Raw genomic sequence first — 24,604 nt, 5'->3', positions numbered from 1 at the left:
GATATGTGCCCATGTGTGTATCTGTGTGCGCATGTATGTGTGCGCACACATGGCTAACTTGTGTGTGCTGTGTGTGCACATGCATGTATATATGTATTTGTGTATGCATGTATGTGTACATGGGTATCTGTGTATAATATGCATATATAACTGTAAACAAGTACCTGAGGATCTGTGTGTTTCTGTGTGTGTGCATATTGGTGTGTGAACATATCTGTGTGCATAAGTGTGTACGTATGTCTGCATGCATGCATATCTGTGTATGTGAAGGATGTGAGGGCATGAAAATCTGTGTTCCTATGTGTGTATATCTCTGTGTGAGTGTATCTGTGTGTGTACAAATGCTTCTGTGTGTGTGTGCACATATACCTATGTACACATGTATATATGTATAATTCCTATAGGGGAAGGGAACAGGAATAGATTTTAGGCCTTCTGAATATAACATATACTGTTCACTTAAAATCAGATATATTTTATATAATTAAAAAGCCAGATTACACCAAACATTTTTAAAACTCCTAAAGAATTAAAAGCAGCATATAAAACATAATTCACAGTTTAATCAAAGAGAATTCATCCAGGTAACTTTTGAGGTTGCAGAATTTTTTTTAAGGGTTTTTTTTTCCTTTTTCAAGGGACAGGATCCTGCTCTGTCACCCAGGCTGCAGTGGTGCAGTAGCACAATCACAGATTGTTGTAAACTCAACTTCCTGTGCTCATGCGATTCTCCCACCTTAGCATCCCAAATAGTTGGAACTACAGGCATGTGCCACCATGCCCAGCTAATTCTTTTTCATTTTTTGTACAAGTGGGGTATCACTATGTCGACCAGACTGGTGTCAAACTTTTGGAATCAAGCAGTCCTTCCACTTAAGCCTCCCCAGATGCTGGGATTATAGGCATGAGCCACCCACCACACCCAGCCAGAAAATTTTAAATTGTAAAAGAAAATAGTTACAGAAAGCCACACAAGCATAGGTATACCTAGCAAATTACTAGAAACCAAATACCCTGTGTAAACAACCTCAAGGTCCCTCAGGAGACCCTCCAGTGCCCCATCCCAAACACAGGCCCCTCGTCCTTCCAAAACGGGTCGCTTCTACCTCCTTGCTTTGCTTAAGAGTTCATGCCCAAATGGACATCCTCAGACACTAGAGCTGAGCCCTACCTATCCTTGCTGTCTTCAAAGTCACTTTTATTCTATAGGTCCCCTCCCCTCTACTCCTCTCTCCTTCTGATTCATCTGCTGAAAGACCTGGGTCTGCACTAGACCATCTGCATGCTTGTGGTCCAGTCTGACTGCCTTCCCCATCCACCTGCCTGGAGCCCAGCCCTTGCTCCAGCTGGCCTTCAGCACTACAGCACTGTTTCGACCTAGAGGCACCAGGTCCAGATTCTGCTCTACTTGGTGTGGCGGCCACTCATGCTCAGCACCAAGACACGCTACGTCACAGGAGGATGTAGAGAGAGATGATCTGTCCTACTTTTTAATTTCAGCTGAAAATAAAGTAGACAGAGCAGCTTCCGCCCTTTTGAGCTGGGTGTGGTCACCCAGTAGAACAGCTCCTGTAGGGAAGGGTGGCTCCCTGTTGCTCTTCACCCATGTTTCGGGACAATGAACTGGCACTGCCATCCCCAGATGGTGAACAATGGGGTGAACAGCAGTATTTGTTAAGTCTCAATACAATGTAATGATTATTGTTGTCCTTATTACAGAATCTCAGATTGCCCCATAATTGGCCAATGAGAGTCTCTTCATGTGGTGCCTGAGTCCCGGCGACATGAACCTAGTAGACTCTGGTGATTTTACTGCAAACTGGTATCACGAGATGCTCATTGCCACTGTACTGAATATTGTTTCTAGGTCTTTTCACTGGACAAAGCAAGAACAAAAAGAAAGAAATGGAGAGAGAGAGAGAGAGAGAGAGAGAGAGAGTGTGTGTGTGTGTGTGTGTGTGTACCCACACACAAGGTAACTCATGAGTTCACAATGACATTGCCAATTCCAGGTCAGTAACACAAGATGTTTTCTTAAAGCTCTTTGATACTACAGCTACATCTTCCTTCTTCCATATTGAGAATCCTGATTTTCAAGAACATGCGAGAAGACAGAATAAGAATTCCAGCAGGCCCTGTGGTTTTGGGTGGTTTGCTCGAATCTGCCAGCATTTGGGGCTTTGTAGAGATAAGTGATAATTTCATTTTATTGTAAATGTTGTCCAGGGGTTGTTGGCTCTATCTAGTTGCTCAGTCTGTCCTCTTAGATCGGTGTGATATTTTTACTTAAAAGTCAACAATCTTACTGAGCTATAATGGCCATACAATAACCCTCATGCTTAAAATATAAAATCTGATGTGTTCTGCCCTACGTGCATGTCTGTGAAACCACCATCAGCATCACATCTCCCTAACCATAAAGGTAATATGCACGCCCTCCTCCGCCGACTGCAGGTATGTAGTAATGATCTGCTTTATGTCACCAGCTCTGTTGTCATTGGTGCAAGGATTTGGAAACATACAAAAACTCTGTTGCACAACCATCTCCAAGGATCTCTGAACTGCATGTGACTTAATATATGGAAACTGGAGTATATGTCCTTCTGGGACATATACTAAGCAAAGAAACTAGAGACAAACTTTAAACAGGCTTCCATTACCATATCATTCATGTTCATGCTGGTGCTGTGATATGGAAACACACATACACACAGAAGCAAGCATGAGCTGCCATCATTTTGCAGTTACGTGGGACCGGAAAAACGACCATCTAAACTAATCCATGAAGTGCAATCTTATAAAATCAATGGGGAAATGACAATTGTCTGATGGCTATTAAAAACCTGTCAGAACACTGAAACTTTCTTCCTGCCAATTATAAATGTATGGAGAGACAAAAAGAATACAGCTAGTGTTCACCGAGTACGCTAATTTAAAACAATAGAAACACTGAGAATAAAAGTGTCTTGTTTCTTCCTTAAAATCTTACAGAAGTTTGAACACAACTTGTCTCTTCCTCATCACAAAACTTATGAGATGAAGGAAGCATTTCCTCTAGGCTTTGGCACTGCCAGGCTGCCATGGAAGCTGAGACGAGCTAATGCTGTGTATCTTACAGGCTTTCTGTGTCAGGAAATATGCCTGAGAGTTCCTTTAATGTGACATTTTTGGTTGGCATCACTTACATGAGGACATCTTCATCTTTTTCAATACCATGACTTTCCCCTTTTTTGCCAGCAAATTCAACTTCAGACAATTCCTCTGGCTTGAAACCATGAGTGGCTTGAAGGGCAGGGCAGGCCCGCACTGTGAACAATCTGTTCGCTCTCCCCAGCTTCCCACAGGGCCATGGTGTGGGGCAGCAGACTTTCTGCAGTATCACACGTGCGGAGCCTGGAGTCACTTCCTGCCACTATGCTTAAATATTTTCATCTGCATGTGTTCTGACATACTTCTTCAAAACATCAACTGACAATACTGCATGATCACCAGTTACACAGCAATAATAACAGGTCTAAAAGCTCACCTAAGATTACAGGCTTGAAAGGTTGAAGTAAGGCCAGGGCACACCGGCTGGATTAATGACGCTGTGTTTGGTGGTAAAAAGCAAATTAACTTTGACAAGGAGAAACACAACCACATTCTTTGCTGTTTGTGGTGACCAGTCACCAACAGACTCTGAAGAAGTGATGTCATATCAATCACAGGTCATGTGACAATCAGGTTGTTGATTCAGTGATCTCTGGACTGAGGGGTCAAAAGTGAAGCTCATACTTTATGCAATTAGTCATCAGTACTATATCATGGTAACTAAGACAAATATGTATATTTTTTGAGCCCAGACTGGAGTGCAGTGGTGAGATCCAGGCTCACTGCAGCCTCAACCTCCTCGGCTGAGGTGATCTTCCCACCATGCCTGGCTAATTTTTGTATTTTTTTTTTTTTTGTAGAGACAGGGCTTTGCCATATTGCTTAGGTAGTGCTGTTGAAGAATTGGTGTTGCTTATCTTAACTTTGGGAATTGAAATTCATGGACATTAAGAATGTACAAAGCAAGATTTTCTACTTAAGAAATACAAATATAAAATTAAAGATGTAAACATTCCATAATCCTAAATATGAATTGGGAATATCACTAGATCCTTCCAGTATCACAATTCTCCTTCCAAAAACAGAAATCAAGATCTGTTCAAATAAAGGCCCAGAAGGAGTCAGGGCTCCCTGAAAAACTCTGATGGGACAGGAAATAAAAACAGCCCGAAACAAAATAACTAGTGTGTAAGAAAGCAACTGGGGAAAGCATCAAACGGTCACAAGAACAGATGTGAAGAGACTTTCATTGAACAAAGAAGAAAACATGGGGCCACAAAAAAACAGTAAGGACTAGAATAGAACGGAATGTATTAACATCTACATGTTAAAATGCATGAGTTCATAAATGGACTTTTAAAAATTCTTTGCTTACCTTTGCTAAGAATCTCACATATTTGTTCTTTTATCTTGCTATAAAATTGACAAATTATACTTTTAGGTATTTATAGGGTACCAAATTATGCTATAAATTACAAACACAATGTACAATGATTACATCAAGTTAATTAACATATCTATCACCTCAAATACCTGTCATTTTTTATGGTGAGAACATTTGGAATTTACTTAGTAATTCTGAATTGTATAACACAACTTCTGTTAATAAATCACACAATCAAAAAAAAACCGTACTCCTCCTAATATTTTGTACCCTTTGACTATAAACTCACCAATACTCCTCTCCTCCAGCATCACTCTACTTATCCTCTGCTTCTCTAAGTTCAACTGTTTTAGATGCCATGTAGAAATACAAACATGCAGTATTTGACTCTCCATACCTGGCTGATTTCACTTAGTGTAATGTTCTCCAGTTCCATCCATGTTATCACAAATGACAGAATTTATTTTATTTTAAAGCTCAATCGTATTTATATACCACATTTTCTTTATCCACTCATTTATTAAGGGACACTTAGGTGGATTCCATAACTTGGCTACTGTGAATAATTCTGCAAAGATCAATAAGAATGCAAATATCTCTTTGGCAAACTGATTTCAAATCATTTGGGTAAATACTCAGAAGTGCAACTGCTGGATCACATAGTAATTCTATTTTTAGTTTTTCCAGCATATTGCTCTTAAAACAGGTAAAGAAGAATATCAAATATTCATTCTGCCTTTCCTGAAATCTCACAGCAGTCATATAATTGATACTGATGTCTTCACAAGAGTGTCAGCTAGTAAATACAAAAGAAGAAACAATTAGAATACCACCACTTTGCAACACCTAAAAAAATGGACCTAGACAGAATCAATGGCTGGTAACATCTGGTGAAAGGCTGATGAAGAACTTTTTTTTTTTTTTTGGGACAGAGTCTCACTCTGTTGCCCAGGCTAGAGTGCAGTAGCATGATCTTGGCTCACTGCAGCCTCCACCTCCTGGGTTCAAGCAATTCTCATGCCTTAGCCTCCTGAGTAGCTGGGATTACAGGTGCACACCACCATGCCCAGCTAATTTTTGTATTTTTAGTAGCGATAAGGTTTCACCATGTTGGCCAGGCTGGTCTCAAACTCCTGACCTCAGGTGATCCACCTGCCTCGGCCTCTCAAAGTGCTGGGATTACAGGTGTGAGCTTTTTTTTATTATTTTTTTATTTTTTATTTTAAAATGGTTTTCTTAAATTTATTTATTTATTTTTAAACATAACACAAGGAAGGTGTTAAAACTGGTGTAATAGCTCAATAGAATAAGCATTCCAGATTTTGGGAGGGATGAAGAGGGAGATATTCAGAACCCTTCACCAGACTCCCCCCAACTTGATCATAGTGGATTAATGATGTGCTTTGTGGATGTGGTTAGTCAATGACACCAGCTTGACGGATCTTTCTTTCCACCAAACCCCATTGAATTATCTGGTCCCCGTGGCTGATGAAGAACCATTAGGCAAGGAGCACTGGCATCATCCAGGGTGATGTTCTTCAAGCGATTGACCAACCAATCAGGTCGAGGAGCTGCAACAGCCTTGGGGCCCTCACAGACTCGCCAAACATTACAGGCGCTGCACTTGCCAGTGCGCTGATTAAGAATCACTGAGAACTCCACCTCATCATCTCCTGCCTGTAGCTCAATGCCATCCTGAACTTCTTTCACATGGAAAAAGAGCTTCTTGCTATCTCCTACTTCATAGTTAATGAAGCCAAACTGATCTTTCACATATTCCTGTGGCCCTACGCAGGTGCAGCACCTGGTATGATGGAGAATTTTATACTGCGAAGACCAGTTGATAGCACCTGTATCTATTCATCACTAGAAGAGGGACATCTAGACATCTGCCTAGAGTTAGAAACCGGACTATATAGGAGCGTTGATGCAGTATTCTTTTTTTTTAAATTGTACTTTAGGTTCTGGGGTACACGAGCAGATCATGCAGGACTGTTGCACAGATACAAACACGGCAATGCGGTTTGTTGCCTCCATCACCCCTCACCTATATCTGGCATTTCTCCACGTGTTATCCCTCCCCAAACTCCCCACCCCCTGCTGTCCCTTCCCTAGCCCCCTCAACCAGCAGACCCGTGTGTAATGCTCCCCTCCCTGTGACCATGTGTTCTCATTGCTCAACACCCACCTATGAGTTAGAACATGCGGTGTTTGATTTTCTGTTCTTGTGCCAGTTTGCTGAGAATGATGGTTTCCAGGTTCATCCACGTCCCTAAAAGGACACGAACTCATCATTTTTTATGGCTGCATAGTACTCCATGGTATATAAGTGGCACATTTTCCTTGTCCAGTCTATTATCGATGGGCATTTGGGTTGGTTCCAGGTCTTTGCTATTATAAACAGTGCCGAAATGAACATATGTGTGCATGTGTCTTTATAAAAGACTGATTTATAATCCTCTGGGTATATACCCAGTAATGGGATTGCTGGGTCAAATGGAATTTCTATTTCTAGGTCCTTGAGGAATCGCCAAACTGTCTTCCACAATGATTGAACTAATTTACATTCCCACCAATAGTGTAAAAGTGTTCCTATTTCTCCACATCCTCTCCAGCATCTGTTGTCTCCAGATTTTTTGATGATCACCATTCTAACTGGTGTGAGATGGTATCTCAGTGTGGTTTTGATTTGCATTTCTCTAATTACTAGTGATGATGAGCATTTTTTCATGTTTGTTGGCCTCATGTATGATCTATGTCTTCTATTGTAAAGTGTCTATTCATATCCTTTGCCCACTTTTGGATGAGTTTATTTGTTTTTTTTTCTTGTAAATCTGTTTTAGTTCTTTGTAGATTCTGGATTAACCAAAAAAAAGAAAAAAGAAAAACTAAAAGAAAATTGAAAATGAGTATAATCAACCCTTTAGATCCAACTACCAGTTAACAAAAATACAGGAAATAAAGGAATGCATTAATTAATAACACAGTTGTGTGTATGCGCTCACACAAATCTAGAATATCAGATATTCTCTATGTCCAATAACCCTGTTTTCTCAAGAAACAAAATACAAAGAAGGAAAGGAATTGTTTTAGGTGAAAACAGATTTGAGGGACACATGTACCGAGTACAAGAGGAGGGCCCCACATCCTGACTGGGACAGATCAACGGTAGGAAGAGGTGTGTAAGACTATCAGAAACTGGGAGACTCACCAAGTGTTAATCTAAGAAATCCATGTTCAGTAGTTGATGGTATGATAATGGAATTGTGGTTGTAATTTGTAAATGCTGAATTTGTTAATGCAATCATGTTACACACAGGATTTCATCCAAATGAGACACACGGATGAAACAAGACTGGTCAATTAATGAGAAGTGTTACAGGAGGCAGTGGGGGTACAGCAGTCCATTACACTTCATGCAGTGAAAATTCCTACAATAAAGTTTAAGATCCAATTTAGAAAACAGAAAATGAATACAACCTTTCAGGGAATTTTACTTCCAGAAAGATAAAGCAGATGTACTCTTTCCTATTCTTATAAACTATAGCAAAAAATGCTGAACAGTACATTTTTTAAAACGATGATGATTCTGGAAGACAGAGAAAAACATGCAGTCTAGCTAGGGTAGAGTCCTCAGGTATCAAGAAAGGACAGTGGTGATTTCCTCGGTTTTCACCTCACCCCTTCTATCTCAGACTAGCAACAGAAGAACCTGGCCACCCATAAACAATAGGTGCAGATGACTATCATAGTCCCATGAAGACTTTTTTTTAAAGATATAGGCAAGATTATTTTAAAATGTGTAGAGAAAGGCAACGTTGTTTAAAACAGCTAAAAATTGTTTAGAACAGCTAAAACAATGTGGGAGGAAAAAAGGAATAAAAAAATGGGAGAAATCAGCCTACCAGATTTTAAGACTTATCAGAAAGCTGCAGTAATCAAGACTGTTTAATACTGGAGAAGGAACAGAAATACAGATCAGTGGAACAAAATAAAGATCCCAGAGAGAGTCCCTACAGCATACAAGTATGGCAGGTAATTTTGATGCATTCACAAAAGCAATTTATGGAGAATAGAGTCTTCAAAATAAATGATGCTAGAACATTGGGATATACATAGCCCAACAACCCCAAACCTTACATCTTATAAAATAATTAACTCAAAACAGATCATAGATCTAAACATAAAATTTTTTGGACACACACACAAAATCCTCAGGGCATAGGGCTGAAAGCTGAGTTCCTAAACAGGACATCAAAGGCCCATAAAAGAAAACAAAAAAGATTAACTGGACTTTGACAAAATTAAATATTTTGAATATTTAAAGATCCTTGCAGAAGATGAAAAGACAAACTACAAAAAAATGCATTTGTAAGCCACATATCTGACAAAGAACTCATATGCAGAATATATAAAGAACTCTCAATATCAATTGTTCATTCCAATTAGAAAACGGGCAAAAGACATGAAAAGACACTGCACCAAAGAGTCCTGCGGATGGCAAACACACAGTGAGAACACACTCAATGTCACCAGCCATGACAAAACGGCACATGCAAACCACGATGACGTACTGCTACACACACCACCACACATCGGCCAGATGCGGCAAAACTAGATGTCCCAGGCACTGCTGGTGGGAATGTAAAACAAAAGAAAACAGTAACTCTGGAAAAGAGATTGTCGGTCTTAAAATAAGCATATAATTACCATAATGCCCAGCAACCCCATTTCTGAACACGGATCTGGAGAATTAAAAAACTTATGTCCACAAAAAAAGCTGTACATAATTATTCAAAGCAGCTTTATTTATAACAAAAACCTATAAACAACAAGAAAACTCCAATCAACCATGAATGGTTTAAAAAATGCTGTGGCACATCCATCCATGAAATCCTAGTTAGCAGTAAAAAAGGAATGAATTATTCATATACACAACAACTTGGATGGATCTCAAGGGTTTTGTGCTAAGTACGAAGAGTCTCCAAAGGTCATGAATGGTTTATTTCATTTATATAACACTTGAGAAATGACAAATTTGTAGAAATAGAGAACAAATTCATGGTTGCTCAGGGTGAGGGCTGCTGGGAGCAGAGGGATGGCTGAGCCCACAGGGCTAGTGTGAGGGAGATCCTCACAGTGGTACAACAGTTCTGCACCTTGACTGCACTGGTGGTGATAGGAACCTACACTCGAAATAACACAGCCCTATGCGCACACACTGCACCAGTGTCAATATCCTGGTCTGATATTCTACTACATGTTAAGTTTTCAACCACTGGGGGAATCCGGGTGAAGGAGACACACAGGATCTCCCTGTACTATCTTTGCAACTTCCCAGGAGTCACTAATTATTTCAATATAAAAGGTATTTTTTTAAAAAGGTGTTCACTCTAAAAACAAGTTTTAAATAGCAAATCAAAAGCTCTCAATTTAGGCTGCTAATACAACTGCAATCTATCTTTCCTATTAACATGTATCTACTTAACTATGCTGGTATAAAAATTTCACATTTCACAAGTGAATTTTTTCATAATACCTTTTCTCAAACATGAACAGTCTTAAATTTTGGAAATGAACAAAATTTCAGCAGTGCTAATATTCTTCAATGGTGTTGAAGCAACTATCAGATTTAAAGAATATGTATTTTTTAAAAATAGATCTTTAATAAAAAAAGCTCTATCAAGTTTCAAATATTTCAAATACACCTTCAAACCTTGAATTTTAATTGTTTTGAAGTAACAAAGTTATTTAACACTACAGGGAAAAGGTGACATCAATTAGACTAAACAAAATATGCGCACTGGCAAAGAATCGTTCATGTATGAACTGAGAAAATCTAGAAAGATTCTGAACCATACCATGTAAGGCTGCACAGCACAGCCAAGACAAAAACAAGAAACCAGGGAAGAAAATGGTTTTTCCTCCAAATTTTTAAAGCAAGATTCAGACAGTGAGTACTATGTGCTTTAGTGCCTACAACCTCATAGACTGAATAAATTTGGGGTCACAATCAAGTAGAGTCTGGTATTCAGAACTTGGTATTATACTGACTAATGCTTATAACCAAGTAGCTCAGCAGATGAACTACTCTAATATGGAGGAGACCTCTGACACTATGCTGGACCAGAAAAGGGTCTTTACACACCAGCCTTTCCAGAAACTGGTGGAAGTTTCTGTTTCCAGAAACTCAGAAACAACAATTTCAACATAATCTAAAATTTGATTCCAGAAACCTAAAAAATATGTTAAGATGCTTTCCCAAACAAATTCTACAGAATGGCATAAAAATCATATTACAAATCTAGAGATTAAAAATCTGTTTTTAAAACACATTCAAATTAAACAAAGATCAACCTAAAAGTGTGACTCAAACATTTGGTGTTTGCAGTAAAGAGATAAACCATGCAAGTAACTGGAGTTAACCTCTAAACACTGCACTACAGGAAGTACACTGTAACTACTTCCACACCTACAGAGGAGAAGGCTCATCTTAATTTTTCTTTGCTCCCCTTGTCATTCTAGGTAGGGTTCCCCATCCTGTTTATCAGTGTTTGCTCCCATTTATCAATTTCATTCAAAATCACACTAGGAATCGATGCCACTCGGGCCCAGGGTAGCTCTGGGGAGTGCCTGACATGAGCTCGTGCTCATCTGACAGAACCACTGCATGAAAATTACTGGCCGGCTGCAGCTTCTCCCTACCTCAGCAGCCAAGGTCAGCCATAACTGAGCTCCTGGACTTTCCGTGTCCAGAGGAAGAGATGGTCTTAGCTCAGTCAGCTCAACACAAGGGACACAGAGCATGTGCTCACATATTTAACCAATATTTACTGAACACCTAATACATGGAAAGCACTACTCTAGCTACCAAGTTTCCTACTGACCTTAACAGTGTTAAGTGACAGTTTAACAAGACAATCAAATGTGAAAGAGAAAAGAAGAGGTTCTAGAAGGATTTATTAATAGTATGGGGTTGACTGTACAAAAAGTCCAGCCTCAAAAATCATCAATAAAACTCACTGTTCACAATTTGGAGGGTATGGCAAGTCTCACTCCAGAGACAGGGTGGAAGCCCTCGAGGGACCTGTCATAGGAACACGCCTGTGTACATCACACAGGAAGTAGAAGACAACCAACAACAGCCTCTATCAGGTCTTCTCAAAGTCTCCTCAATGAGGCAGCATGCTGCCTCCACAGGCATAATGCTCTTTTCTGTCACGAACCTCAAAGGCCCAAGGGCCAAGATGAGGGAGAACAATAGGGGCTGGTGAGGAGGGAGAAGGACAGCGGTAACATGGCAGGGAGAATGAGGCAGGGGAGAGATTTAATACTAGCACCCTTCCCCCAAACTGCTGCCACAGGCTGTCAGGGGACAAACAGACATACCTCTCCACATTAAGGAAGGAGCGATGGAATTTATCCCATACTGTACTCCAAAGTTGCCCACAACTACCCCTTGTTCAAAAAGTGTATGGAGTTACACATGTCTAATGGAAAGTCACTTCTTTCTCCCCCAAAAAAGGGGAAGGTTACTAATATTTACGAAGCATCTACTTAGGAGGTGCCAGTCATGGCCTGTCTACAATATCTGATGTCCTGTGAGAAAGAAGGAAAAACTGTCCCTATTTTAGGGTTGGAGGTAAAGTACCCCAAGGTCTCCCAAGTGAGTGAAGAGTGCCATGATTAGATCCATCTGACTCCAAGTCCCTGTTATACAAGAACATACAGCTCAGTCCCCCACCTCAGCACTTCAACCAGGAGTTGACTTACTGAACAGTTCTAACTGCAGTACACAAATATTAAAAAAAAAAAAAAAAAGTGTATTTAGGTTGTTTGTTGTTTTAGTCATTTGTTTATTTTTATAGTCACTAGGCTGAACTACTACTAGGAAATCTATCCCTCTGCAGGATGCAGCCACGAACCCCCTGCTCAGACTCTGCAGTCGCCAGGCTGAACTCCACCGCCAAGTCTCCATTTTTCTTGGCCTTCCAGAGGTTGCTCCTGGCTCCATATAAACCACTTTCTGGTCAATGTGACGGCAGCGGTGGCCCCTCTGGAGTGGCAGCTGGGAAGACACCACCTGCAGTCAGGGAGGAGTGTCCGGCGCTGCAAGCTCCACTGAACTGGCAAGATCCCCATCCCCTTCCGAGTTGGCAGGTATGCATGTGCTCAGGGCAGTGCTGACATGCCTGGCACTCTGCTGGCTTGGCCCCCCTCCAGAATTTGGGTGCCAACAAGTGCAGAAGGGTGGCTCAGTTCAGGTTTGCAAGCACCCCTTGGCACAAACAGCCTGGGTGCCATCTCTGGAAGTTGATGGTGGGAGTCAGACAGCTTCCTGGGAAAAAAATGAGCAGGTCCCCAGTGAAACCCCACCTTCACGCCAGGAACAACCTGAAGTCTGGGGGCCCGGCTGCCAGTTACAGGTGAAGTCCACTGCTGGGAGGACTTCATCGATGACCACACAGCCAATCAGATGGTACTCTTTCCAGGCCAGCCCACGGCTGCCCATGGACCAAGCAGCATGTACTTCCTCTCTTCTGAGCCTATAAAAAACCCAGCTTTGGCCAGACTTACACCAAAACTGGGACTGCCAGCTGTGAAAAGGGGCTACTTACTCCAGGTGCCCTCTACTCTGAGGGCTGCACACTCCACGAGACAATCTGCCTGTGGATAGAACCTACCAACTCCAAGTCCCCTCTCTGCTGAGGGCTGCACACTTGATGGGACGACCTGCCTGTTGATAAGAGGTACTGACTCTGGGTCTCCTCTCCACAAAGAGCTGCTCTCATCAGGATGACGTGCCTGTGGAGAGGAGCTGCCCACTTAGAGTCTCCTGAGAGCTGTACTGTTGCTCAATAAAGCACCTCTTTGCCTTGCTTACCCTCCAGTTGTCTGTGTACCTCGTTCTTCCTGGACACAGGACAAGAACTTCTGCTGAATGGGAGAAATGAAATACCTATAACACAAACAGGGCTGAAACACACCCTCCCACTAGCCACATTACAAGCAGTAAGGAGAGAAGAGCTGTGGCCCTTCAGGGAGCCCAGACCTAACGGCTCACTGAGCCAGAGCTGTGACGTCATCTTTGGGGCTCTGCAGTTCCTGGAATCTCCAACCCTCCTGGGGCCACCATGTTTCCTGGTGCCGGCAGTAGAAACCGCTTACAGAGCACCTGGTTCAGCCACAGCCTCGCACACAGCCAGCATCTGAAGCTGCCTGCCCTGCCACAGCCGGCATGACTGGCTGTGTGCAGGGGCCAGACCCTGCGCTCACTCACACACCCTTTGCTCACCCTCAGCACGGGATCCGCACAAGCAGCACAATCCAGCAAAGCCTGCTGGGCCAAATAGGTAGAATGAGCCTTGCGAGTCTGAGCAAAACTCGGACAAAGGTGCCACCAGCCACAGATGTTTCTGGCTGGAAAAGCAACACCCCAAAGATCCTGTGAGAAAAGGTGTTGCTTAAGCTGGCTTAGCTAGTTGGACTTCCACTCTTTACCACTGGCTGTGTGTGGCTTGGAGACCTCTCACAATTCAGGGAGTTCACAATTTTGTCTATGTTCAGTCACGGATGGGTGGCTTGGAGGTCTTCTCCATTAACTCCTGGGACCATCACCTTGGGTTCACAAACCATCTTCCAGCCCAACAGGGATGCCTGTGATGTCACATGTAAGCTCAGCATTGTGGGACTCACCATGGGGACAAAGGACCATGCATCATTTAGCCAGCTTAGAGGCTGTAAGTAAGCCTTTGGGTCAGTGAGCTCTGGCATCATGAAGGGCTGTTCGTCACCCAAGGAATCCTTTCACATTTGCCCTGAGTCCCACTCTAGCTGATTGTGAGAGCAGCCTAGCACATCCATACAGCTGCCCCGCCCCAGGATAGGTTGGATCCAGGACTCTCCACAAAGCGTCCGGCTGGGTTGCTGTTTCTGCCCTGTGAACTGGTGGCCACCAAGCTCTCCAGTGTTCTCAACAAGATCTTCAGAAATGAACTCTGCCAAGCTAGCTTTCAAACAAAGTCTATGGGTAAAGCTGCAGACATCTCAGTCCTTAAGGCCTATCTCTCTCGCTGGGCAGAACCTCTGGAGTGCTGCATTGGAACTGGGGGCAGGACAGCAGGCAGCTCTACCAGGAGTGACACTCAGCTTGTCAAGTGGGCACTTGGGATGGGGTTGTGGGGTAGCCCCTCCAGCACTGTCGGCTCTGCCTTACAAGCTGCTGGGCTGGGACTCATTGGGATAGAATGCTCAGGAGCCCAGGTAGAGTCTAGAATCTAGTCCACTTTAGCTTACTTTTATGTTAGTGCCCTGGGCCAAGCCTGTCAGGAACTGGGCTTCTGCACATGGGTCTGGGGAAAATAAGAACCATGGCCAGCCCCTCCTGGGTGGGGCTGTAGCCATAGATTAGGAAGTGCAAGAAGGCAGAGTCCCTGACTTTTTGGCTGCATGGACTTAGAGCAGAGCTCCTGCACACAGACTGGGATACAAAGGAAGATAATAGGCCATGGCTCAATTTCGGCAGACTCAATCTGTTCTCACTGAGAAAGAAGGTCTCTGAAAAATATTAAAACAAGTATTCCTAAAGGTAAATAACTGAACAATTAAGGTTAATTTTAGAGATTCTCTTCAATGGGTGAAAAGCCCTCTATAGGTTTTCAACTAGGGACAATTTATATTTGGCAACTTCTAGAGACACTGTTGGTTTTCATAGCTGGAAAGGAAGTAGGGGAATGCTACAGACTTCTGGTGGAATGAGCATAAGAATATTATCAACATCCAGCAGTTCAGAAGACAGACCCACCCACAACAACACAGACATACTGGGCCCAACGCATCAATAGTGCTAGAGGAGAGACCGCCTGCTCTGGAGCTTCCATCCCAAAGCTGGCATAATAACACAGTAGGTAGAGCCGCTCAGAAGCTGAACACCAGCCCTGTAACTGACTACTCAATGCTCCCTTTCAAATAACTTTACCTTGTTACAACTCAGGTTTTTTTAATCTGTATAAGACTTGCCTTGGAGTTATGTTGTAAAATTTCATGGAAAATATATGAAAGACTGTCATGAGTGCCATATACTGGGAACTCATATCATGGTAGTAGATCATGTAAAAATAGATCTTCACATGGCTTAGTCCAGCCCACCCTTTCCACAGAACATTCTACACTAAAATGTCCACACAAATCCACAACCATAATGCCCTCATTTCCCCCTCTGAACCTCCTACAAGTATTTCCCCATGCCACTGAGCATTCTTGTGGTCTCTTCCTCTATGCAAATATTAAATAGTTTTCTCTCCTAGCTGACGCATTTTCAACTAATTGTAGCTTCTAGCAACTCAGTGCCTAAATGTGCCCTATGTATGAAATTGCCTCACCAATCTTATTTGTAATCCTTTTAACTACCCTGTAATAGGGGCACTATCATTGTTGAAATGGAATCTGGGAGACACAAAAAGATCAAGAGCCATGAAAAGATTCTCCAGTTGTCCACTTTATCAATTAAAGTTATATCTGAGATAATGTCATCTGATTACATATACTTTAAAAATTACAAGGCCGGGCACAGTGGCACATGCCTGTAACCCCAACACTTTAGGAAGCCAAGACATGAGAATGGCTTGGGCCCAGAAGTGCAAGATAAGCCTGGGTAACATGGCAAAACCCCAACTACACAAAAAATAAAAAATCAGTGGGACGTGGTGGAGTGAACCTGTAGTCCTAGCTACTTAGGAAACTGAGTACACACACACACATCTAAATAAATCATGTTATGGGTTATTTGTCAAAAGCACTATAATAAGAAATACATTACACAAGCTCACTGGTTTCAACTAGGACACAGTACAAGAAAGTGTATATTATTTTAAAGTTCAGTTTTTTTCAAGACTGAATTTTCCCCTTAATCTATGTATGTGTAAATATCCTGATATAAAATATAAAAGTAACGTAAAATGGACTCTGACACATCTATGAGATGTCAATGCCATTTACTCTGCTCTAGATTTTCTATTACATAAAGAAAAAACATGTGAGAAACTCTGGAGTCTCATACATTTTCTGCATTCTGTGTTTCTAAAAGTAAAATGAGTATGTAAATTTCTGTGGACTTATTAAACACTGAAAAAATAGCTGCCTTTGTTTAAAAAGACATGCCTCATGTTAAATCATATGCTGTTTTTAAAACTTTGAGAAAAATGACATGTTATTACTTTTACTCAAGTATAGTTAAAAATACTAACCTTGCAGTAACTGAAGTGAATTAAAGAGAGAGAAAGAATGAACTGTAGCAAAATCAGAAGTATGGCCAGCTTGACTTATTTCACAAGTACTGTATCTAATAACTTTTTAACAGAAAACACTTGCTACACTGACACCAGCTAAGGCTCAGCAAAATGTATTATTAAATTGGCCTGCTTATATACTATTACAGACTGCTACTGAATACTTGATTTTATTTCATACAATTGACAAGAGTTGACAGGAAAGGACAGGCTTAATGACAAATTAAGATCAACTTGTATACGTGTCACATAGGAGGGTGCATCAGGTGTGCTGAAGTAACTGATTGGACATCGCTGCAGCACGAGTCTGTCATATCACATAATTCACCCTGCAATATTAGCAGACTTCCTACAACAGCTCACAAATCCAGTAGCTCTCAAAGAGACGGGCTAGATTATATGGCTAACAAAGGAAAGATAGGCATTGACTTTGCATTTATAATACCAGATCGTTTGCCATTAAGCTTAATTTTTAAATCATTTATATGATTTAATGACTCTGCATGCAATTTTCAAGCTGGAAACAAGACAAATAGCACGACAGAGATCATGTGGATGAGTACAGTGTCATTTAACCACCCCTCATCTCACTAACAAGTGACAGCTGAGGTACTATAATATGTCCCAAACACTTAAAGTATAATGTCATCACTTAGGAGACAAGTGAAAAAGATATTGGCATTTATAAGAGATTGATGAAAATTAGTTCGAAAGCATTCATTTCTCTTAATACCACTAAAAGAATTGTGTGCACTCTGGAGATATTTGATCTGAATTAAGAAAGTGATGAAGCAATTGATTAATTGGAATTTAAGCCATCAGTCACCAGATCCATCAACATCTTCATTTACATTCTAAACAACCAGCTCACAGCCCAAAAGAATACTCTGTGCTAATACCGAGTCAGTGCAATGCCATGAGCAACTCACCATGCTGCACCAACAAGCACCTGGCTGCCAGTGTTCAAGCTCGGGTATGTTGGACACATTAATACTTAGGACTTCCATCATGTCCAAGATTTAAAATATTCTTACTATAATGAAGAATATATTATAAAATTTTTTCAAACTGAAACTAAAAAGCAATACAATATTAAAAGTGTTAGTAAATACAAATATTCAGTACATTTGTGGTTAACAGAAAACTAGGCAATGAGAAAACTTTAATTACTTAAGAATCATACAAACACAATTTCTAAAACTAAGAGTTCTTAACTGAAAGCAGTATTATAACACAAATTTTACACAGCTTGAAAGCTATTTGGTCTATTTTATAAGGAGAAAAAAATAGCATGAAAAAACAATCTGACTTCTTAATATCTGCATTTGAGTAACTATTACGTTAACAATTTAAATTTGACAGAAAAAATAAAACCAAGGACGAAAACAGAAGCACAGGTTAAAACAAACTACAGCAGGACCCTAACTTCAACGCATCAGTAATCTCCCAGGGATATGTGAACAATTAAAAATCTAGTGCACGCATGTATTGCGTACATTTTTCTGAGGAACGAGGTGATAATTCTTAAGATTCTCAAAGAGATCCATGACCTTCAAAATATTAAGTATCACCCCACTACAAAGAGTAATTAATTCTCCCTACAACATGGAATGTAAGACAAAATTAGAGAGTAATGTTTTAAAACATCATCAATTTGAAAGTGTTATTTATCCGAGGTTAACACAATAGAGTACCTCATTTTACTAATGTTCTAATATTTTGTTTATATTTTTCTCTCTTACTATGGCTTAACAATGATGCAGTGAAAAGACTGTTAAGAGGTTGAAGAAGAATTTCCAAAATTGCTATTAGGGACTGGGCTCAGTGGTTTACGCCTATAATATCAGGACTTTGAGAGGCCAAGGGAGGCAGATGATCGCTTGAGGTCAGGAGTACAAGACCAGCCTGGCCAATATGATAAAACCCTGTCTCTACTAAAAATATAAAAATCAGCCAGGCATGGTGGCGTGCCTGGAGTCCCAGCTACTCAGGAGGCTGAGGCAGGAGAATCGCTGGAACCTGGGAGGTAGAGGTTGCAGTGAGCCAAGATCGCACCACTGTACCTTTGTTGCCTGGGCAACAAAGCAAGATCCCCACCAAAAAGAAAACACACACACATACACACACACACACACACACACACACAAATTGCTATTAGTCATATAATTTTAGGCAAAGCATTTACATTTTCCAGCCCTGGGATTCCTCTTCTGAAAAGTGAACATTTCTAAACATCTTTCAGCTTTAAAGTGCTTGACTCTGTTCATAATTTTTCTTCTAACAATCTACATAATCTCTTCCTTTTAATTAATTACCCAAAACTGTTTCCATATTTGGAATATTATCTTCCATATATTTCTATTACATTGTTAAAAGGGCATAATACCAAAGAGCATCTCCCAAATTAAAGCATTTTGTTATTCATTACACTGGATACGCATTTGTAAAATAGATCATAAGTAAGTAGGTGAAGCAAGCAGGATGGCAGTATAAAAACCTCTGAAAATATAATTCTGCATAACTGCAATGAGAAGACTAGTGAAAACTGCCAAAACAACTTTTTCAGAACTCTGAAAAATAACCGAAGACTTGAAAGAATTCCACGAGCATTTATTCAACAGAAACACTAAACCTAGCTAAGAGTGAGCTGTGTTATTTAAAATCCATGGGGCAATCACTAACAAAATAGTTTTTTTAATATGTTATAATAGAAATGATGGGGAATTAAAACAGCACATTAGAAAATATTTAAAACAAAAGAAGGTAGTAATGGAGCAACAGACACACACAAAAATATCGGAAGACACACAGAACACAAACAGCAAAACTGCAGATGTAAATTCTGCATTATCAGTAATTATACTAAATGGAAATGGATTAAAGGTTCCAATCGACAAGCGGAGACCAATGGAACCTTCTGAGTGTGCCACCTACTGCCCATCAGGCTCCGATGTATAATCAGATGATATAAAGCCATGAATGAAGTTACAGTTTCCCAGGAAGAAATGTAGATCACAAACTTAGGTGTGCTTAGGACAGGATCCTGAGAAACGCCATTTAGGTTTCACAGAGCAAGGGGATGTAGGATGAGGTCATGACAAAAACATCTTATTCAAAAGGTCTGGCTGTAAAACAAAGGTCAGAGACAGGATGGTAGCTAGGTAGCTAAGTTGGGTCACTGCGGGCCAGGGGTGGTCTTTGCTGACTGGGTAGAGACATGTTTCTATGCCTACAGGAAGAAGGAATGGAGCTGTAGCTGAAAGCAGCGGGACTGGCGGGAGGGCTGATGGCTGAGAGTGAATGAACAGGTGATAAATGCAGAAAGGAGAAACACTAAGAAAGTTGGAATGACCACCATCAAGAACGGGCCTTGTCAACAGGGATACTGTGGCTTACGCAGTGAACTCTACTGATTCAGAGCTCCAGTCAGATGCCTGCGTGGCCTTCGCAGCTAGAGCTCTACAGCCAGGTATGAGAAGAGACACTGAAGGGACAGATGTAGGTCTGCAGGGCTGATCAGGCAGGATAACAGGCAAAGGGAGCTCATCCGGATGAAGATAATGATTATTAGCAAGTGGACATACCTGCTTAGATTTTAAATGGGTGGATTTTGCTGGATGTAAATTTTGCTAAATAAAGCTGATATTTTTTTTAAAAGCACAGATTGACAGAATTAATGAAAAATCATAATGCAATTATATGCTGTCTACAAGACACATACTCAGGGTTCAAAGACACAAATAGGTTGAAAGTATGACAACAGAAAAAGGTGCAAACAGTAACCAAAAGAGAGGTGGCATGGCTGAAGACGTTTTATAATGATAAAAGGGTCAGTCCACCAAGAAAACAAATATATTTACAACTAACAGCAGAACTTCAAATACATGAATCAAAATCTGACAGATTAGAAGGAAAAATAGATGCAGTAACAGAAATAGTAATAAACTTCAGTACTCCACTTTCGATAATAGATAGGACAACTAGGTTGAAGATGAACAAAAAAGGAAGAATTGAACAATGCTGAAGACCAACGACAACAAGAATCTATAGAACATTCCAGTCAACAGGAGCAGAATGTAGACGTGAGATTCTCAAGTGCATGCAGAATGTTCTCAAGGATACCCAACATGTTGGGATATCTCACAAATGTGAATAAAACTTAAAAGGATGGAAATCACATAAAGTCTGTTCTCCAACTACAATGGAATCAAATTAGAAATCAGTAACAGAAGGAAAACAAAAAAATTATAAATATGTGGAAATTCATATTCATTAACAAATAATGAATCAGGCCAGATAAGGTGACTCACACCTGTAATCCCAGTGCTGTGCGAGGCTGAGGTGGGAGGATCACGTGAGACCAGGATGTCGAGACCAGCCTGGGCAGCACAGCAACAGATACAGCCTGTCTCTACAACAAAATTTAAAAATTACCCAGGTGTGGTGGTATGTGCCTGTATTCCTAGCTACCTGGGAGGCTGAGGCTGGAGAACTGCTTAAGCCCAGGAGCTCAAGGTTACAGTGATTATCACAGTGAACCATAATCATGTCACTGCACTCCAGCCTGGGTAACAAAACAAGACCCTGACTCTATAAAAAACAATAAAATAAAAACTAAAAATAAATAAATAAGCAATGAATCAACAAAGAAATTAGAAAATAATTTTGAGATGTATGAAAACAAAATACAACATACCAAACCTCATGAAATACAGCAAAAATAGTACTCAGATGGAAACTTGTAGTTATAAGCACCTGTACTAAAAAAGACCCTTAAATCAATAATCTATAAATTATTTCCACCTTAAATAAACTATAAAAAGGAGACTAAACTGAGCAGAAAACAAGTGGAAGGAAGAAAACAATAAAAAATAGAAACCAATACATGAAATAAGGAACAGAAAAACAATTGAGAAAAATCATTAAAACCAAAAGCTGGTTATTTTAAAACATCAAAATTGACAAACCTTTAAGCTAGAGTGACCAAGGAAAAAAACAGAGAAGAGTTCAATTACCAAAATCAGTAACAACGGAGGCTACATTAGCATCAACATTACAGAAATAAAAAGAACTATAAGGAAATCCTAAAAACAACTGTACGACAACAAATTAGATAACCTACATAAAGTGGACAAATTCTGAAAAAGACACAAATTACCAAAACCTACTCGGAAAGAAATAGACAATCCAAATAATCCCGTAACAAGTAAAGAAACTGAATTAGTAATTTTTTAAAAATCAGAGTAAAGTCCAGTCCCAGAGGGATTCATGGGTGAATTCTATCAAACACTTAACAAAGAATAATAATTCTTCACAAACTCTTCCAAAAAACAGAAGAAAGAACACTTCTTAACTCATTCTACTCTGGCCAGTATTACTCTGGCACCAAAACAAAAGTAACACAAGAAAAAAACAAAAACTATAAGCCAATACATCTTTTTTTTTTTTTTTTTTTGAGACGCAGTTTCACCCTCTCATCCAGGCTGGAGTGCAGTGGTGCAATCTCCGCTCACTGCAACCTCTGCCTTCCGGGTTCAGGTGATTCTCCTGCCTCAGTGTCTGGAGTAGCTGGACTTACAGGCCTGTGCCATCATGCCTGGCTAATTTTTGTATCTTTTTTTTTTATTTTTTGTTTTTTAAGTAGAGACGGGGTTTTGCCATGTTGGCCAGGCTGGTCTCGAACGCCTAACCTCAAGTGATCCACCCGCCTTAGCCTCCCAAAGTGCTGGGACTACAGGTGTGAGCCACCTCGCCCAGCCCAATACATCCTTTGTAAATTGAGACGCAAAACAAACCCATAACAAAACATTAGCAAATCAAATCCAGCAACGCACAGGACTACACATCCATGATCAAGTGTTATCTGTTCTGGCCTCTGCCTGTGGGTGAGGAGATGAGCCTTTCAGCAGAGCTCTCCCACTCAGTAGTCTATGCTGTGAGTCATTCGCATGTGACAAACTATGAAGGCGGCCTACCCACCGGACTGTAAAAGCACCTAAATGGTCTTATCACACGATTGCTAAGAGCAGAAAGACTGGAAAAAAGAGCACATTCTACTCCAACATTGGCAAATGATGGCTTCAAAATACAAGCATTAACTTTTCAAAAGCAAATACTGCCACGTGCAAAGAGAATTAGTAATAAGGCCTCCAGGATGAAGAGCAATTAGGATGACAAATCTGTTAAGGAAACACCAGCTATTGTAAAAGACTAACCTTGCAAATCAAAGTACTTAACCATAGGAGTTTATTCCTCTTCCAGATAGAGTCCACTTGGTAACGGAAGAGAGGGGCTCTATTCCACACATTCATTCAGGACGCTAGGCTGATGGAAGCTTTCCCATCTTTAATAAGCAGTTTCCAAGACTGCCCTAGTCATGACCATCTAACCAGCAACGGCGAAGAGAAGAGCAGGTGCCTGCAGGACAAGTTAGGGGCAGGGCTAGACGTGGCATACAGACTTTTGGCTCTCCCTCTTCGGCCAGAGTTCAGTGACATGGGACCAGCTAGCTGGGCAGCAAAGGGAGTCTAGTTGTGTTTCCAAGAGGAAAGGGAAGTGGCTTGGAAAAGGAAACAGCCAGTCCCTGACACAGCTGGGAAAATAAAAACTCACACGGGACAACACAAAATAAAGTAAACGTATCAAGTGTACAGAGGTCGCCTGATTATTGGGTAGAGCTGAATTCCTGTTTACGGCAGAATTCATCTCATGGTGTAAATAACCATAACTGTAACTGGTAGAAAGAGAAAACATTTTTCTTCTTTCTCATGGCAAAAATGTCCCTTTTAAAAGTGTGTTGTTTATAAACAGAGAAAAATTAAATCAACAACTCTGAAATCTGATTTAGTCCTTTCTACAGTTTTCACACTAGAATTAATAAGACATATGCTGAGTTTCTAATAAAAATAATAGTATGCTTAGCTTCCTATAAAAACTACTGTTTATTTATTCAACAATGTCAGGAATGTAGGGCAGAAAGAAGCTCTAAATATTACTTGATATACCTCCCTCATTTCAGAGATGATGAAAACGTGTGTCCACTTGACAAGGTCACATAACTAGAAACTGTAGAAAAACTGTTGGAAATCAGGAAAAACCTGAGTCTGAGTCACTTTGGTCATGCCAGGCTTCTAGCCAATGACTTCTTTTCCATCTTTGTATCTTTGAAAGCTCAGGTCATATAAACAGCATTTTCTTTGCAAAGTTCACATCAACTTAATAGGCAAAATTATCTCTGCCCACATAGCCCCAAACGTTTCTGAGTATAGTACCTATAGAATTAGGATTATTACTAACTAGCAAGGGATGCATTTCCACCAATAGACTATAAGCTCTGTGAAGGTTGCTCCCTTTTGTATCTTAAGCAACAATTAGTGCCTGGAACATATTAATAATAAGTGGCAAATAAGTATTTGCTGAATTGATGAATAACATTGCAAATGTAAAAAAGCCATCAAATTTTAAGTAACATCATCATTTAATTAGATGTCAGTATGAATTTGAATGAAAACACTCAATGGATACATAGGTCCTGACAGGATTATTTTTAAACAAACATACTATACAGCAAACATCCTTTTAAATATTCACAATTAAATATAATGTAGGTATTAAAGAATTCAAAATATCATAAAAAAATTTTATAGGATAATTTTTACTTTTATCTTTTACAATGAAAATTACACTACCAAAATACTAAATAATCAGCAATGTAATTGGAGTACATGTATTTTCTTTACAAAGCAGCTTCATATGAAAATGTGGACTCTTTTTTCAGAGGTTTCATATGTTTATATTCAAAGTAAAATACCATTTCTACAGAATATTCCTCATTGCCTGCAGC

The 24,604-nt window shown here is 40.3% G+C and overlaps 1 protein-coding gene across 1 annotated transcript in view; it reads right to left on the bottom strand.

Annotated features, from left to right (window-relative positions):
- ATP9B (ATPase phospholipid transporting 9B (putative)) overlaps positions 1 to 24,604 on the bottom strand; it is a 294,182-nt gene that overhangs the window by 197,525 nt on the left and 72,053 nt on the right. The window contains exon 7 of the mRNA XM_017504545.2: positions 17,691 to 17,724. Within this exon, the coding sequence (XP_017360034.2) occupies positions 17,691 to 17,724 (34 nt within the window). The remainder of the gene's footprint in view (positions 1 to 17,690; positions 17,725 to 24,604) is intronic.

The sequence above is a fragment of the Cebus imitator genome, unplaced genomic scaffold (assembly GCF_001604975.1).
Source record: "Cebus imitator isolate Cc_AM_T3 unplaced genomic scaffold, Cebus_imitator-1.0 Scaffold324, whole genome shotgun sequence".
Classification (NCBI taxonomy): Eukaryota; Metazoa; Chordata; class Mammalia; order Primates; family Cebidae; genus Cebus; species Cebus imitator.
This window is presented reverse-complemented; position numbering and strand designations above follow the sequence as displayed.